General features: G+C 35.9%; 1 protein-coding gene across 9 annotated transcripts in view; it reads left to right on the top strand.

Annotated features, from left to right (window-relative positions):
- PTBP2 (polypyrimidine tract binding protein 2) overlaps positions 1-16,839 on the top strand; it is a 92,294-nt gene that overhangs the window by 15,629 nt on the left and 59,826 nt on the right. For 8 of the 9 annotated variants that reach the window (XM_002810578.6, XM_054530962.2, XM_009247563.4 and 5 more), the window contains one exon: positions 14,952-15,027. In XM_002810578.6, the coding sequence (XP_002810624.2) occupies positions 14,952-15,027 (76 nt within the window). Of the gene's footprint in view, positions 1-9,519; positions 13,101-14,951; positions 15,028-16,839 lie in introns of those variants that run through there. The other variant, XM_054530963.2, reaches the window with a different exon arrangement.

The following is a 16,839-nucleotide window of genomic DNA, read 5'->3' as shown; positions in this document are numbered from 1 at the left end:
CTGCCTCCCGGGTTCACGCCATTCTGCTGCCTCAGCCTCTCGAGTAGCTGGGACTACAGGCGCCCTCCACCAAGCCCGGCTAATTTTTTTGTATTTTTAGTGGAGACGGTTTCACTGTGTTAGCCAGGATGGTCTCAATCTCCTGACCTCATGATCTGCCCGCCCTGGCCTCCCAAAGTGCTGGGATTACAGGCATGAGCCACTGCGCCCGGCCCACCTTTTTCTTTTTACTTTTAAAAATGTGGCTAACAGAAATTTATGAGATTATATTTATGGTTCATACTACATTTCTTTTGGACAGTGCCAGAGTGAATCAGATAAGCTTGCATTTTAAAATCCTAAGGGTGAATGCAATAGAGGTAGAACGCAAGTAATTGGGGAGGGGAGTTGACTGAAATTACAGATGTATAATCCAAAAGAAGGCAAAAAAAAAAGAGAAAGACACAAAGTGAGCTTATATGTTAATAGCGTGGAAAGGTTCTATGAAGAGTTCCTTAGAGCCTTTAAAGGTAGAATTTTCTTGTCTAGTTGCAGGAAAGAGTGGCATTGTTTTTGTTCACTTTTAAAGCTACAAAAACAAGTAATGATGAGGAAAATTGGGACATGTTGAGGAAGTAAGTAATTTTTTGGAATGTAGGTTGAGTTAGAGTAGCAGAAGACAAAATTTAAAAAGTAGTTTTTGACAGTAATATGGAGAGCTTTGAGTGCAAAGGATTTGCAGTGAGGACCTTTGAAAATTGAACCTGCTTTCTGCTATCAGTATTTATGTTTAAATAAACTTGATTCTTTGTGAGTGTTGTTATATATGTTTTCGTAACTACTGTTGTAATGTTTCTTTTTTTTACTAGCTTGCTTTCAAGCCACGCTGTTGATTAAATATTTATGGGCCATTTTAAGGCTTCTAATCTTTATTTGTGATGAACTTTTGAGGAAGAGTTAGGTTTTATAAGTGTTGAACTCCAGTAAACACAGTTCCACTTTCCTTAACTTCTCAGAAAGATACTTTGCTATTTGATACAGATAGTTGTCTAGGCAAGCTATTAGCAGGGTTTCAGGTAAGACATATATGTTTGCTATTTGTTTTAAGCAAACTCTTCCCTCATTTATTCAAATTGTAGCAAACATCTACTACACCCATTTCCAGTTCTTTGTCTTAATAGTTCAACAATTATAATAACAGGAGTGGTGTATATATATATAAACTCTTGCTTGGCTTTGGTTTGATTGAATTAATAAGGTGGGTTTTTTTTGTTTGTTTGTTTTGAGATGGAGTCTCACTCTGTTGCCCAGGCTGGAGTGCAGTGGTGCGATCTCGGCCCACTGAAGCTCGCCTCCTGGGTTCACGCCATTCTCCTGCCTCAGCCTCCCGAGTAGCTAGGACTGCAGGCACGTGACACCACACCTGGCTAATTTTTTGTATTTTTAGTAGAGACGGGGTTTCACCGTCTTAGCCAGGATGGTCTCAATCTCCTGACCTCGTGATCCGCCCGCCTTGGAAATACTTTGCATTGTTGCATTGATTGGTTTGAGCCCCTGTTATACTTAAGTGATTATGAACGAGTCTTTTATTCTCTGAATTTCCCTTTCCTAGTTTGTAATATTGAGGATAATAATTCCTAACGCGTGATTGTTGTGAAGATTAAATAAGACAATGATATTGGTAGGAGCTCTTTATAATCTTTCTCTCTTATGTACAATTCAAATATATGTCGGTTTAAATACCAAAATACCACTTTAAAAAATCTGGGCTGAAATGGACACTTCTGATGTAGGAGTAGTGCTATAGAAAATAATGCTTTGTTTCATATTCTTTTCCTAGTATTTTATGTCTAGTAACTCATAAGGAAAAAATGATCAGATAAGTATATTTTTTAGATGCTGATTACAGCATTATTTAAATAGTAGAAATAACAAATGTTCAGTGATAACAAAAGAATAAATTCTGTTCATAAACATTACAAATGTTTTTTAAATATTTTTCATATGTGTGAAAAGTAGGATTAAAAATAACTTTGACAAATGCATACAATTTATATGTGTCCCCAAAAGCTGGAGGGCAGTGTACCAAAATAGAGTAGTTTTCTTCAGGTTGATGGGATTAGTTTTTTATAATTCTTTGTATATTTTCTCTATATTCCACATTTTAAGTATTTTATGATAAAGTTATTAATATGATAATGTTATTAATATTGCTTACTTGATTAAACACTGACATTTTGTTTCTTTAAAAAACTTTGCATAACTTGATATAAATCTTTTTAATTGTACAAAAAACACATAAAATTTACCATCAACCATTTTTAAGTGTACACTTCAATTGTTTAATTATTCTTATATGTACTTAATAATATTACATTGTGAAACCCATATCCAGAACTTTTTTCATTTTGGAGAACTGAAACTCTACTGATTTTAAAACTCCCCCTTTTGTCCTTCCCCTGGTAACCAGCATTCTATTTTCTGTGTCTATGAATTTGACTACTTTAAATACCTCACATAAGTGGAATTATACAATATAGGTTAAGCATCCCTAATCTGAAAATCCAAAGTCTGAATGCTACAAAATCTGAAACTTTTTTTTTTTTTTTTTTGAGACAGAGTCTCACTGTGTCGCCCAGGCTGGAGTGCAGTGGCGCGATCTCTGCTCATTGCAAGCTCCACCACCCGGATTCATGCCATCCGCCTGCCACAGCCTCCCGAGTAGCTGGGACTACAGGCGCCTGCCACCACGCCCGGCTAATTTTTTGTGTATATATATATTTTTTTTTTAGTAGAGACGGGGTTTCACCGTAGCCAGGATGGACTCATCTCCTGACCTCGTGATCAGCCCACCTCGGCCTCCCAAAGTGCTGGGATTACAGGCCTGAGCCACCGCGCCCAGCCATCTGAAACTTTTTGAGCACTTAATTGATGCTCAAAGGAAGTGCTTAGTGGAGCATTTTGGATTTTAGATTTTCGGGTTAGGAATGCTCAGGTTGTGTTTGTCCTTTTGTGACTGGCTTATATTCACTTAATATAATGTCCTCAGGTCCATCTGTGTTGTAGCATGTCACAAGATTTCTCCCTTTTTAAGGCTACATAGCATTCCATTATGGTACACAAAAGTTCATTTGAAGCCCCCGTGTCATAACTCAGGCTTCCATAACAAAATACCATAGATTGAGTGGACAGAAATTTATTTTCTCACAGTTCTGGAAACTGGGAAGTCCAAGATCAAGGTACCAGCAAGGCAACTTTACTTCTGAGGCCACTTCTCTTGAAGTGAGGCCACCATTTTACTTTGTGTGCCTCACATGACCTTTTCTTTGTGAGCACACTTTGGGGGAGTGGATGGCAGAAGCTCTCTGGTGTTTCTTCTCATAAAGGCATTAATCCCATCATGAAGGCCCTACTCTCATGATCTTATGAAATCCTCCAGTTAACTCTTAAAGGCCCTATTTCTAAATTGCATTACATTTGGGGTTAGGATTTCAGCATGTGATTTTTGGGAAAACATAAGTATTCAGTTCATAATACCCTGCATATAGTTGACCCATACTTCTCCACTCCAGGTAATTACTATACTAAATTTGATGTTTACCATTCCCATAAATTTCTCATTTACTACATTTTTTTTTTTTTTTTTTTTGAGACAGAGTCTCGGTCTGTTGCCCAGGCTGGAGTGCAGTGGTGCGATCTCGGCTCACTGCAAGCTCCGCCTCCCAGGTTCACGCCATTCTCCTGCCTCAGCCTCCCGAGTAGCTGGGACTTACTACATGTTTATGTATTTTTATCTTAAGCAATATATGGTTTGGTTTTGCATGTTTAAACTATAGATATACTATCATGTTGTATGTATTCTGTAATTTGCTCTTTTTGTTCAGTGTTATTTTTGTTTTTTAAGTTTATATATATATATAATTTTCATTGCCATATAGTATGTGATATATGAATATATCATCTTGACAAATGAGTAATATTTGACGAGGTTGATTTGTCAAATATTTTAAATTTTTTTCCATTACAAACTGCTGCTGTAAGCATCAATGTGCATATTCTAACGTGTTAATATTAGAGTTTCTCAGATTGTGTCTTTTCAAATCGATTGAATGTTAACATATTGCTTTTATAAGTGATTATACTAATTATACTGTTAGTGCTGCATGTAGATTCTTGTTTCTACACGTTCTTTGAAAATCGGCATTGTTGGACTTTTTAATTTTGCCAATCAAATGTACATGGGAAGGATATCTTGTGGTTTTAATTCGCATTCCCTATTAATGCTTTATTTTAATGATATATTTTATTAGTTTATTGGCCATTAATGTTTCCTCTCTGTTAAATGCCTGTTTATATAGTTTGTTCATTTTCTTTTTGACTGTAGTTTTATCTTTTTTTAAAATTGATTCCTGCTCAGCGCGGTGGCTCGCGCTTATAATCTCAACACTTTGGGAGGCCGAGGCAGGTGGATCACTTGAGATCAGAAGTTTGAGACCAGGCTAGCCAACATGGCAAAACCCCGTCTCTACTAAAAATACAAAAAATTAGTTGGGCTTGGTGGTGGGTGTCTGTAATCTCAACTACTTGGGAGGCTGAGGCAGGAGAATTGCTTGAACCCAGGAGGCGGAGGTTGCAGTGAGCTGTGATCCATTGCATGACAGAGCGAGACTCTGTCTCAAAAAAAAAAAAAATTGATTCCTAGGAGTTTTTATATACTGTGCACACTAATTGTTTTGTTAGTTTTTGTTTTGTTTTGTTTTTGTTTTTGTTTTGAGAGACAGAGTCTCACAATGTCATCCAGGCTGGAGTGCAGTGGCTCGGTCACAGTCACTGCAGTCCTGACATCCCAGGCTCTAGCAATTCTCCCACCTTTGTTTCCTGAGTAGCTGGGACTACAGAAATACACCACTATGCCCGGCTCATTTTTCAGTTTTTTTGTAGAGATGGAGTCTCACTATATTACCCAGGTTGGTTGCGAACTCCTGGGCTCAAGCAGTTCTCCCGCATTGGCCTCCTAAAATGCTGAGATTACAGGCGTGAGTCACTGTGCCTGGCCTGTTTTGTTAGTTACGTGTCCTACAGATAACTCTCTCCTCTCTCTGACCTGTTTTTTTTACACTGATGAATAGTTGTAAATTTTAATGTGACATTTATGTTTTTCTTTTAAAAAAATATTTAACCTAAGGCCTTACATATAGGCTTGTGTATTTTATTTTGAAAGTTTTAAAATTTTGATTTTCACATTTGTGGCCTTAATCTACCTGGAATTTATTCTTTGTGTAGCATATGGTACAGGTTTAATTTTTTTTTTCTATGTGGATAGCAAGTTTAGTACCTACTTGATTGAATAGCTCAGCTTTTCTCCAATGATCCGCTTTCTCAGCTCTTCAGGTTTCCATATATTCACAGAACCATTTCTGTGCTATGTGTTGTAGCAGTACAACAGTGTCTTAATTACTTATGGCATCAGCATTAAGTTTTGGAATCTTGTACAGTGAGTGTCAAAACTTTGTTTTTCAAAATTGTCTTGGTGTTTTCTTCGCTGCGTTTATTTTAAGATCATTTGGCTAAGTTCTGTGAAGGCTCTTTGGGTCTTATTTATACTTGCCTTAAATTTAGTAGTTAATTGGGAGAACAGTATAGCTGCATTATCAAAATAAAATGGCAATTTTTTTTTAGCTGAAAGGCAGAGAATTATAACATTTCTTTGAAGAATATTCCACTTTCTTCTTCATGGTATTTTCCCTAAGAGACATGCTTAACGCAGAAAATATGTTAAAAGGATTTTAAACAGCTTATATGTAAGGGATGAGGGAACAGGGATACTTGGACTAATATTTCAATATTTCTAAAATTATTGGTTTATTGAGTACGTTCCTAGAAAACTTTTTTATTGAGCTTCAAATTTCTCAGAATTGTATAGCATTTTTGAATTCTCTCTTTTATTACTAATATCAGGCACCTATGTTTTCTCCTGTTTCTTGATTTGTCTTGTCACAGAATTTATTTTACTGGTCTTTTCAAAGAACCAACCTTTTTACTTGTTTTCTTTTTGGTTGGGGGTCCTGAACTCCTTTATTTTCTTGTTTTAAAATGCATTCAAGGTTAAAGGTAATCAGCTGATAGCTTTGGCAATTTTTTTTTTTTTACTTTTAGAGTTCTCTTTTTATTGTAAACTTCATTATAAAGGTTTTAAGCTACACAAAAGTAGAGGGAATGGTATATAATACACTTTTTTTCTGTTGGATAATATTAATGCATATCTCAGATCATTTCATATAATCTGCAGATATATCAGAATGTGTCTCTCTCTTTTAAATGTGACATTGGTACCATTATAAAGTTTAAAATAATTTCTTAATGTCGTCTGATCTCCAGTATTCAGAATACTTTTTTTTCATTATTTTATTTTTCTTGCCTTTTCTCTTTTGTTGTTGTTAGATAAACTGAGTCATCTGTACAATTTCCACTTTCTGGCCAAGCGCGGTAGCTCACGCCTGTAATCCCAGCACTTTGGGAGGCCGAGGCGGCGGATCACGAGGTCAGGAGATCAAGACCATCTTGGCTAACACAGTGAAAACCTGTCTCTACTGAAAATACGAAAAAATTAGCCAGGCATGGTAGCAGGCGCCTGTAGTCCCAGCTACTCGGGAGGCTGAGGCAGGAGAATGGTGTGAACCCGGGAGGCGGAGCTTGCAGTGGCGCCACTGGACTCCAGCCTGGGCGACAGAGCAAGACTCTGTCTTAAAAAAAAAAAAAAATTCCCACTTTCTGGATTCTGCTGATTATACCGCTATGTTGTCATTTCATATGTTCCTCATGTAAACAAGTTTACCTGAAATACAGAGGGTTGATCAGACTGGTTTAATTTTTACCAAGAATATTTTGCAGATGTACTCTATGTAATTCCTATTGTATCTCACTAAGAGGATCAGAATGTCTCGTTACCTCTTCATGATGTTAACATTTATCGGTAGGTTCAGGTGTCAGCTTGCTCCATCTATTGCAGAGTGCATCATCCTTTCACCTAATAGTTTTTAGTAGCTAATGATTGCATAATTTTATTATGTATTGCAAAAGTGGCACTATTCTTTTTTTCTGCATATATTAGAATTCTTAAGAATTATATCCATCAACTATTTGGTCATACATAAGTACCCTTTTTATAAGAAAAGCAGGAGAGATTTTGACTTTTTAAGTTTTCTGATGAGTTGGTACCCTAAAACCTCCAGTATAATCAATGAGTTCCTTTTTGTTGCTGTTAGTATCGTCGCAACAGCAAAGAGTTTAATAACGTTTATTTTCTGGTGTATTGCAGTAATCATTCTTTTTTTTAATTTCTAAGCTATTTTATTAAAAGAAAAGAGAACAGTGCTAAGCAGCTTGTATGGTGTGTGTGTGTGTGTGTGTGTGTGTTTATATGAATGTTAAAAACACGGTGGCTCAAGCCTGTAATCCCAGCATTTTGGGAGGCCAAGGTGGTTGGATCACAAGGTCAGGAGCTTGAGACCAGCCTGGCCAATGTGGTGAAACCCCGTCTCTACTAAAAATACAAAAATTAACTTTGTGGTTGCACGTGCCTATAGTCCCAGCTACTTGGGAGGCTGAGGCAGAAAAATCGCTTGAACCTGGGGAGGCTGAAGCAGAAAAATCGCTTGAACCCGGGAGACGGAGGTTGCAGCAAGCCGAGATCGCGCCACTGCACTCCAGCCTGGGTGACAGACTGAGATTCCATCTCAAAAACAAAACCATGTATATATGTAAGTTTGAGGAAAAGAATTGTATGAAAATTCAGGATAATTGATAAAAGCAAACGAGAACTTCTTTATGGTTTTTTTTTTTTTTTTAATTTTCTCAGTTAATGTTTGAATTTTTTTAATGTAGAAAATGTCAATGGGGTTATCTGGGGAGAAAGATTATAGTCCATGATTCCTCCTATTATATATATACCTGTATTAAAATATGCAATAAATGCTATTTTAAAAAATGTCTTATTGCATAGAAAAGAAGACCGCAATACTAGCTCTCCACGTCTCATGTCTTGATCAGTGAAGATTAGCTAGCAAAACAACCATAACTTAGGGATAGCTTTATTTGTGGGAAGTGTCATTTAGTATGTCATGTATTAAAAATCATTTGTAGTCTTTCAGAGAGCATCTTATCTTTCTTGTAGGTGATAGTATTGGCTATCTATGTAGTGTCTTAAGTTCTTTAAATTATCCTTATTCTTACTTTTTGTGTACATTGTTTATAAAATAATGTGATCATCTTAATCTACCATTTTGATTATGGTTTGATCATTCTTTTACTATTTCCACTTGTTAGTAAAGCCTTTATACTTACTAAATTTTGATAAAAATGATTATTATAACATGCCTGGTTTTACTTAAGTGTCTTATTTAAACTTTCTGATTGTTATTCTTTCTTATTCAGGTTTCTTATTATCATGGTTTACATCTGTTTTCAGGTGTAATTGTCCTCTCACAAATGTATCCCATTTTGGGTGACAAAATACCTGATCACCTTATCCTTACAGTTTTCTCCCTAGAATCTTTTTTGTTATATTAATCAAAGTTTATTTGTGAGAGTGTTATGAAATATAAGAAAATGAACATCATGAACCTGCCATTCAAATAAAAAAGCTTGAATGTTACCAATACTGTTGTATATTCCATATGCAACAATATTGCTTTTTTTTTTTTTTTTTTTAAGAAGAGTCTTGCTTTGATACCCACGCTGGAGTGCAGTGGCGTGATCTTGGCTCACTGCAAGATCCGCCTCCCTGGTTCACCCCATTCTCCTGCCTCAGCCTCCCGAGTAGCTGGGACTACAGGTGCCCACCACCACACCCGGCTAATTTTTTGAATTTTTAGTAGAGACGGGGTTTCACCCTGTTAGCCAGGATGGTTTTGATCTCATGACCTCGTGATCCATCCACCTCGGCCTCCCAAAGTACTGGGATTATAGGTGTGAGCTACTGCGCCCAGCCCAATATTGCTTTTTAATCCCCTTTCTTACCCTGTCATGGGTAGGTGGCTGCCACAACTTTTGCCTTATTTTTTCAATATGAATTTTTCATGTCAATGACAAAAATATATTTAGGTTTTTTTTAGTTTATGGAAATGGTATGCCCATATAATGTTTTCTGTGTCTTGTGTTTTAATTCAATAATGATTCTAATAAATAGCCGTATTTTTTGGGTAGTTTTATAATACTCATTGCTGTGATACACTCTTTTGTGAAAATACCCATTTTATCTCTTTTATTGGACATTTGGGTTGATGGACATTTGAATATTTAAAGATTTTGACTTAGGCCGGGCGTGGTGGCTCAAGCCTGTAATTCCAGCACTTTGGGAGGCCAGGGCAGGCAGATCACAGAGTTCGAGACCAGCCTGGCCAACATAGCGAAGCTCCGTCTCTACTAAAAATACCATAATTAGCCGGGTATGGTGGTGGGTGCCTGTAGCCCCAGCTACTCAGGAGGCTGAGACAGGAGAATCACTTGAACCCAGGAGGCGGAGGTTGCAGTGAGCTGAGACCGCGCCATTACTCTCCAGCCTGTGTGACAGACCAAGACTCCATCTCAAAAAAAAAAAAAAAAAAAAAAGAAAAAAAAAAACAGATTTTGACTTTAAGAACAATACTGCTGTGAACTTTTTTGTACTTGTTTCCTGGTGCATTTATGCAAGCGTTTTTGAGAAGGTATATTTAAAGGTATAGGTATATATTACTAATGTGTAAAATAAACTTTATGAGACAGTAGTAGATTATTTTCCAGTGTGTTGTTCCTATTTGTGTTCTCACCAGTAGTGCGTAGGAGGTCTTGCTGTTTCATATCCCCACGAGCACTTGGCTAGGTATTTAATTTCTTAATTTTTAACAATTTGGTGTGTAGTGTATTCTCTGGTCTTCCTTTGTCTTTCCCTGATTATTAATAAGGTCTTACATCTTTTTTTCCCCCACATTTATGGACATGGGTGTTTCTCTTCTGTGAAATTCTGTTAAATCCCTATTGGTGTTTTTTGCTTGATAAAATGTGAGTTTATTATTTAACTAATTTTGTAGTTTTAAAAAATGGCTGGGGGCGCGGTGGCTTGCGTCTGTAATCTCAGCTTTTTGGGAGGCTGAAGGAGGAGGATTGCTTGTGGGGCCCAGGAGTTTGAGGCTGCAGTGAGCTATGATTGTTCCATTGCACTCTAGCTTGGTGACAGAGCAAGACCTTGTCTGAAAAAAAAAGTGTGTGTTTTACGGTTACTGATTGTCTTTTGGTTATTTGTGTTGCTGATGTCTTTTCCCAGTTGGTAGCTTGCCTTGTCACTTCTTTATGCTGTCTTGTCTGTCTGTCTCCCTCCCTCCCTCCTTCTCCTTCCCTCCCTTCCTCCCTTCCTTCCTTCCTACTTTACTTTAGATTCAGGGTTACATGTGCAGGTTTGTTACATGGGTATATGGCATGAAGCTGAGGTTTGCAATACAAGTGATCCTGTCAGCCAGAGAGTGAGCTCAGTACTCAACAGTTAGATTTACAATCCTTTCTGCCTCCCCCCGCCTCTAGTTCCCAGTGCATATTGCTGCGGATTAATACAGATTCTTAATGTATAGAGTTTTAATGTGGCCACAAATTCCCTTTGCATCTTAGATAAAAATAATTTATATGATCCCATTCTTTACACATTCCAAATTTTCTCTTGCTCTTGTGGACATCTTCCATGTTGATTACTGGAAGTCTTGAAGGCAATCCCTAATAACGGTTTTTAGCTTTTCAACTGTTGCTGTGATACGGTTTCTTATAAAGAGATTTTTGTAGTAGAATTTATCAGTATTTTCTTTCATGTTCAGTTTTCTTGTGTCTTAATTTGAAAATCCTTATATACTCAGAGTTCATAAAGATATATTTTCTTCTGAAATTTTAAAAAATTTTGCTTTTTATGTTTATCAGAAAATTATTTTTGTGTATTTAGTAGGGATCTGGTTTCATTTTTTTGCCCTTATTAAGATAGTCAATTAAATTGAAATCTCTGTAGTGACTTTTTCATATTACAGGTGTATATATCATAAGGTGAAGGCTGAAAAAACTATCATAACAAAATGCAGAACATAGTGGCATAAATAGAGGGTTTTTTTGTTTGTTTCTTTTTCTGTCATAGCAAAAGTCCTGCTGGTACAAGAAAGTGGTATCAATCTGCTCCATAAGGTTATTCACTGGGCCAAGTTTCTTTCATATTGTTGCTTCACTGATCACTAGGCTTTTGTTCTTGGCTATGTGGTCTGTTGATGTATGATTGTGCTCTCCTTGTTTAAAAAAAGTGTTTTCCCTGTAGTTGTCTATTTTGTTGTCTTTTTTGAAAAAAGTCAGCTTTTGATTTTACTGATCCTCTTCATTGTACCATTGTTTTCTCTATTTTTATTGGTTGCATGAGTCAGGGCTTTTGCAAGCCTTTAATAGGTAGGTGGTATGCACTCCACGTCTTCATCATCTTGGTGGCACCTCTGTTTAAGGAGACCAGGAATACTCACCTGGGTACGCACCTTTCTTCCTCTCTGATAATCTACTTTTCCTCGGGAACTTAATATTTGTGTCCTTGCCCTGTGTCTTTCTGTCATGGTTCCCTAGGCTGCCATCTCCAGAGGAGAAAATGTTTGGTTAGTTCTCAGTCCCAAACCATAGCAGAGCCCAGAGACCCTTGTCACCTTCAGCCTTCAGTCCTTGGTTGTCTTCTTGGCAGACCTGGCAGCTCTTCCACCTGAAAGTGATACATGGTATTAATAGTTGGACTAGACTATTATAGAGTATCTAATAAACATAAGAATAAAAAACAAGAAATTTGTAACATTGAAATGAGTGCTAAATGGCCTTTAATCTGTACTTACTTTTGCATTTTTTTTTTTTAAGTGGTTTCTTTCTTTGACGTGTAGAGTGTATCTTCCTATTTCTGCATTTTCTTGTTTCTGTGGGATGTTAGTTTCTCTTGAAATGGTCATTGATATTACTCAGGAAGAAAAGTTTCTGTGGTCAGATTTAATAAGAGATATCTGTGCTAGTCTTAACATTTAATTTCTTTTAGTTGAATCTAAAATTGCTATCGTTCTTAGATGAACTAAAAATTTTTTAAAGAGCATGTATTCTTTAGTAAGTATTTTGATTCTAATTACCACTAATTTGATTTGCTTCAGCAGTCATTAATGTGGGGCAGTCATCAATCACTACCATTGATCATTTATTTCATATACATTGTAAGTTAAATGACCAGGCTGAAATAATTCAGGTGAAATTATTCTGTCAGTTAATGTGGTAATGTTAACATTTATCAGTAGTGCTGAATCACTTCTTTTGGGCATAATAGTGGTAAGCTTTTTGCTCAATGCAAAGACAGGCATAATTGCTTTTTTAAATAAAAATGTGATTTGTAAAAATACTTCAGTAATTTTTGTAAAATCTCAAAATTGCAAATAATTTGACATTATTCTCAGTAATGAAGGCCGTTAAATCTGCTCTCTTAATGGCAGGTGTGAAATCATTTGAGGAAGAAAAAAGTTCATAAATACAAACTTAAAAAAATGCAAAAAGGTGCATTGCAGGAAGGAGGAAGAGTGTCTTTCATAGCACACCACAAGTTAGTATTAGAGGCTTGCTTTTCTACTTGAGTAGACCCAAGATTCCCCACCTATCGTCTTCCAAAGAAGTTACCTGTGATCCACTGCAATCACAAGTTTTACAGTGTTATACTCCAGGTGTATGGAAGGATTTGAATTCACAAATAGTCAAACATCAAAAGAATAAGCTGATAATAATACATTTGAAAAGAGGTCAGGTATATTTTTGAAAACTAGGAGAGTTAAAGTGTTTTTGTGAACTAAGGAACAAATAAGGCATTGACAATATTTTACTTGATTAGGAATTTTGTTCAGGTGAGTAAAACTTCAAGCATCGCTTAAGTTTTGTTTTTGTTTGTTACTTTTAGAATATCTGATCTGGACTTCTGTGGATTTATGGAAGGGCTGGCTTTATTTCTGTATCCTGTGGTGAGGGGCCAACTTTGATTTTGTATGCAGAGTAACTTGACCTTCAGTTTTTTTGGTCTGAGAACAAAGGCCAAAAAATATGTAACAGTTAATAATAACGTTAATTCACTTATTTAGTCAATAAATATGTGGGGACATTGTACTTGGTTGACACTTGGGAATATTATAGTGAGCACTACTGATGTGAGCCAGGCACTTTGCCTGGTAATCACTGTTCGTGTATTACTTAATTTAATCCTAAGGGCTGTGATGTAGATGTTATCCCTATTTTACAAATAAAGAACTTCAGGCTTGGAATGATTGAGTACTGTTACCTAACTGATAAGTGGAAGCTCAGCTCCAGAGCACCCTTTCTTAATACCGTATTTTCTACTTGTCCTGAAAACACGAAGAAAGCTAGGAAACATTTTCTGTTGTTGATAATGAGCCAATAATGTGTATCAGTGGTTCTTAAACTTTAGCATGCATCAGAAGCACTTGAGGATTTTTTTTTTTAAACCTGGGTTTTTAGATTCCACCCTCAGAGTTTCTTATTCAGTAGGTCTGGGATTGGACCTGAGAACATGTACTGTCAGTAAGTTTCCAGGTCTATTGAGGATTTTTTTTTTAAAACCTGGGTTTTTAGATCCCACCCTCAGAGTTTCTTATTCAGTAGGTCTGGGATTGGACCTGAGAACATGTACTGTCAGTAAGTTTCCAGGTCTAATCTTAGGATTAGGGACCACACTTTGAGAATCACTAGAGTATTCAATTAGATCTTAGGGACTACACTGTGAGAATCAGTAACGTATACAATTCTGCTCATCATGTTCTTATAAAACTATGCCATGCCAAATCTTCCATATCTTGATTAGAAATTGGTTAAGAAATTAGGCTTGGTGTAAATACAGTATCAACGTGGCTTGAAATTGGTTGTATTTTTCTGTTTTTTTTCTCTGTGCATTTGATGCTAATAAGTAGAAAGCTCTTAAAATATTTAAGGGAGACAACCTATTGATATCTGTTTACTGTTTTCATATTTGTTGTAATACAGTTTATTCATTATGAGTTTAAATACTAATTAGCCTGAAGCTTATGGTTAATTTGGATTTTTTGTACTTTCTGAAATGCTTTGATAATTCATTATCTCCTTTGCACATTTTTTTCATTTTGATGGTTGCATTTAACTTTTTTGTACTGATTTTTTAAATCAGCCGGTGTTGATTTAACCTATTTTAAATACTAATATCCATGTATGTAAATACACATAACCAAGGCAAAACAGTTGATTTTAGCTAATTTAAATATTAGTCCATTCATATTTTTGTAAATACATAACATTTTCAAAATAGCTAAAATGTCACTGGCTGGTTTGAACAACTGTGCAGTTCCCAAAGAAATGAATGTATAACCTTTTCTGTAAAGAATTTTAAGACATGACCTTATTTTTTTGCAGAAAATTTCTCATTCCAAAGATTTTGCCTTTGCTTTCAGTGTTCTAGCCACTGAAATATATACCTGTTTAATTTTAATAATGATGATGATATTGATATCTAACTCACCAGAATGAAGTTCTAATTTTCTAAAGACGTGAATTATCTGGATGAATAAACGACCATTGGGATGGAGGATTTATAGAACATTTCTGAGAAAGTCTAGCTGGTGTGGCTTTGGTTTGTTTGTAAACAATTGAGATAGCTTTCCAAAGCTTTTGCTTATAGAATCTAATCACTTTTTCTATTTATTGTCTTTTGGACTTAGATTAAAGAAGGGAAGGGAACACTGTTGCCTTTCTGAGAATGGGAGAGGGATAGATGGGAGAGGAGAGGGATGAAGTTAATTTTTTATTATAGGGATTAACATTTTTAACTATTCCCAATAGTGTAACATTTGACATTTAAGTGAAAGGCTTTTAGATTAATATTTTTAAATTTAAAGATGTCTTATGCTAATTTGTTTTTGTTTTTATAGAGAGGATCTGACGAACTACTCTCAGGCAGTGTTCTCAGTAGTCCAAACTCTAATATGAGCAGCATGGTAGTTACAGGTAAGTGTTACTCTGTTAGCAGTCTGTCATTTGCCATTTTAGGGGGCAGAATGTTAAAACTCAAATTTAGCTCTGTTATACCAGGAAAGCCTTTCTTTTTAAATGCTGTGTTGAAACATTTTAGAGTAAATTTTACTAGAGTATATATGAGCTGAGTGAAAAAAAAAAAAAAAAAAACACCTGAAGCTGGTAACTTTGGTGAACAAGTTACCTTAAGTTTGATTGCTTTTCATTTTTAAACCACAAATGTAATTCTTTATCACATTATAGTCCCTTCATGTGCCCCTCTGGTATTTTTATTTTGTTTTTATTTTTTGTGTTTGTGTGTCATAATATTTTTACTTTAAGTATTTATGCCACAAACCCTAAAACCCAAATTTTAAGTAAAAACCAAAGAATTCAGCTACATAGTTGTTTAAAACCATTGCAACCATAGTTGCTATGGTTTTAACTAATTTTTTGCTGAAACAGTATTTTATCCTTTTATGTTGTCTACCTGCATATTTACGATGATTTGTTTTAATCTTCAGAGTTAAAAAAAAAATTGTATATGTCTGAAACAATGTTGTTTGTAGCATCTGTCAGTAAAACAATATAGACCAAATTTTAGACCTTAGTTTTATGGCTGATGGGCCAAATTTTTTTTTTTTTTTTTTTGTATTTTGTTTAGTTTTGCTTGAATTGACGTGTTCTCATCTGAATGGGCCAAATTTTGAATTTGATAATTATTATCATCAAATGAATTTACCTTACAACTCCACATTTTACATTATTTACCTGAAACCAAGGTTCCTTTTTCTGTATTTTAACTTTGAATTATTTGCTTGAGGAACAAATTATATTTGGCAATAAAAGGATCATGAAAGACTAGAAGAGATTTTGATTTCCCTTAGGTAGCTGTGCTTATGTATACATATATCTTGACACATACAAACACAAACACACATCTGACAATTCAGTTAACTAAAAATTATAAGGACTTAACAGATAATAGTCATGATGTGAAGATAAATTTGTCAACAGGTCATTATCATTGATTTTGCTATGTAATGATTACAAAGCAAAATCACTGGGCCTTGATTTTGATAGTCAAAGTACCATGTACACATAGTTGAACAAATAGGCAGAAGTGTGTAACTCTGGTTTGTCGATTTCTCTTTTTGTTTTTACAATGCATACTGTGATCGATAATGGGAAATTAATTTGGAATTAATTTCCACATATTTAGGGCTAGTGACAGAGTAACTAGTAGCAGCTTTGGCCCCTTTTTCAGTCTCCCCCCAAAACCAAAAACTATGTAACTGAATAAAATACGTGGAACAACTGTTGTTTGGAAGTGATGAGCAGACAGTATAAGATCATCCTTGAGAGAAGGGGTGCACGTGAGGTAAGTATCATGAACACTCTGGCTTTCTGCCTTGGACTATTTTACTGTTCTAAACCACAGAGAATTGGAGAGCTCAGAGTATACAGGTCTCACTGAGCTGAAGAGACCGAGAGTGGGTGTCAGAGCTGCTCAATCATTTGGAATTTATGGAGAAGTCCTGGAGAAAAGAGAGCTGTCTAGAGGTTTAGGAATAGAGCAGGGGGCAGAATTTAGTATGGTCATTCACTTCATTCAGAGTTTTGGATAATGACTGGGTTACATGTGTGCAGGTTGAGGTTTTGCCAGGTCTATCAGAAATTGTTTGCTCTGGGGCTAAATGGTGATTCCATAGGTTGCAGAGTACTCTGAAACATTGGAGTTCTGAGAAGTCAGAATGCAGACATCTTGCAGGGTACTTCAAACACTCCATTTGGACTACAGAAAGC

The sequence above is a fragment of the Pongo abelii genome, chromosome 1 (assembly GCF_028885655.2).
Source record: "Pongo abelii isolate AG06213 chromosome 1, NHGRI_mPonAbe1-v2.0_pri, whole genome shotgun sequence".
Taxonomy (NCBI): domain Eukaryota; kingdom Metazoa; phylum Chordata; class Mammalia; order Primates; family Hominidae; genus Pongo; species Pongo abelii.
Note: the sequence above shows the minus strand (reverse complement) of the source record. Positions and strands in the feature narration are given on the sequence as shown.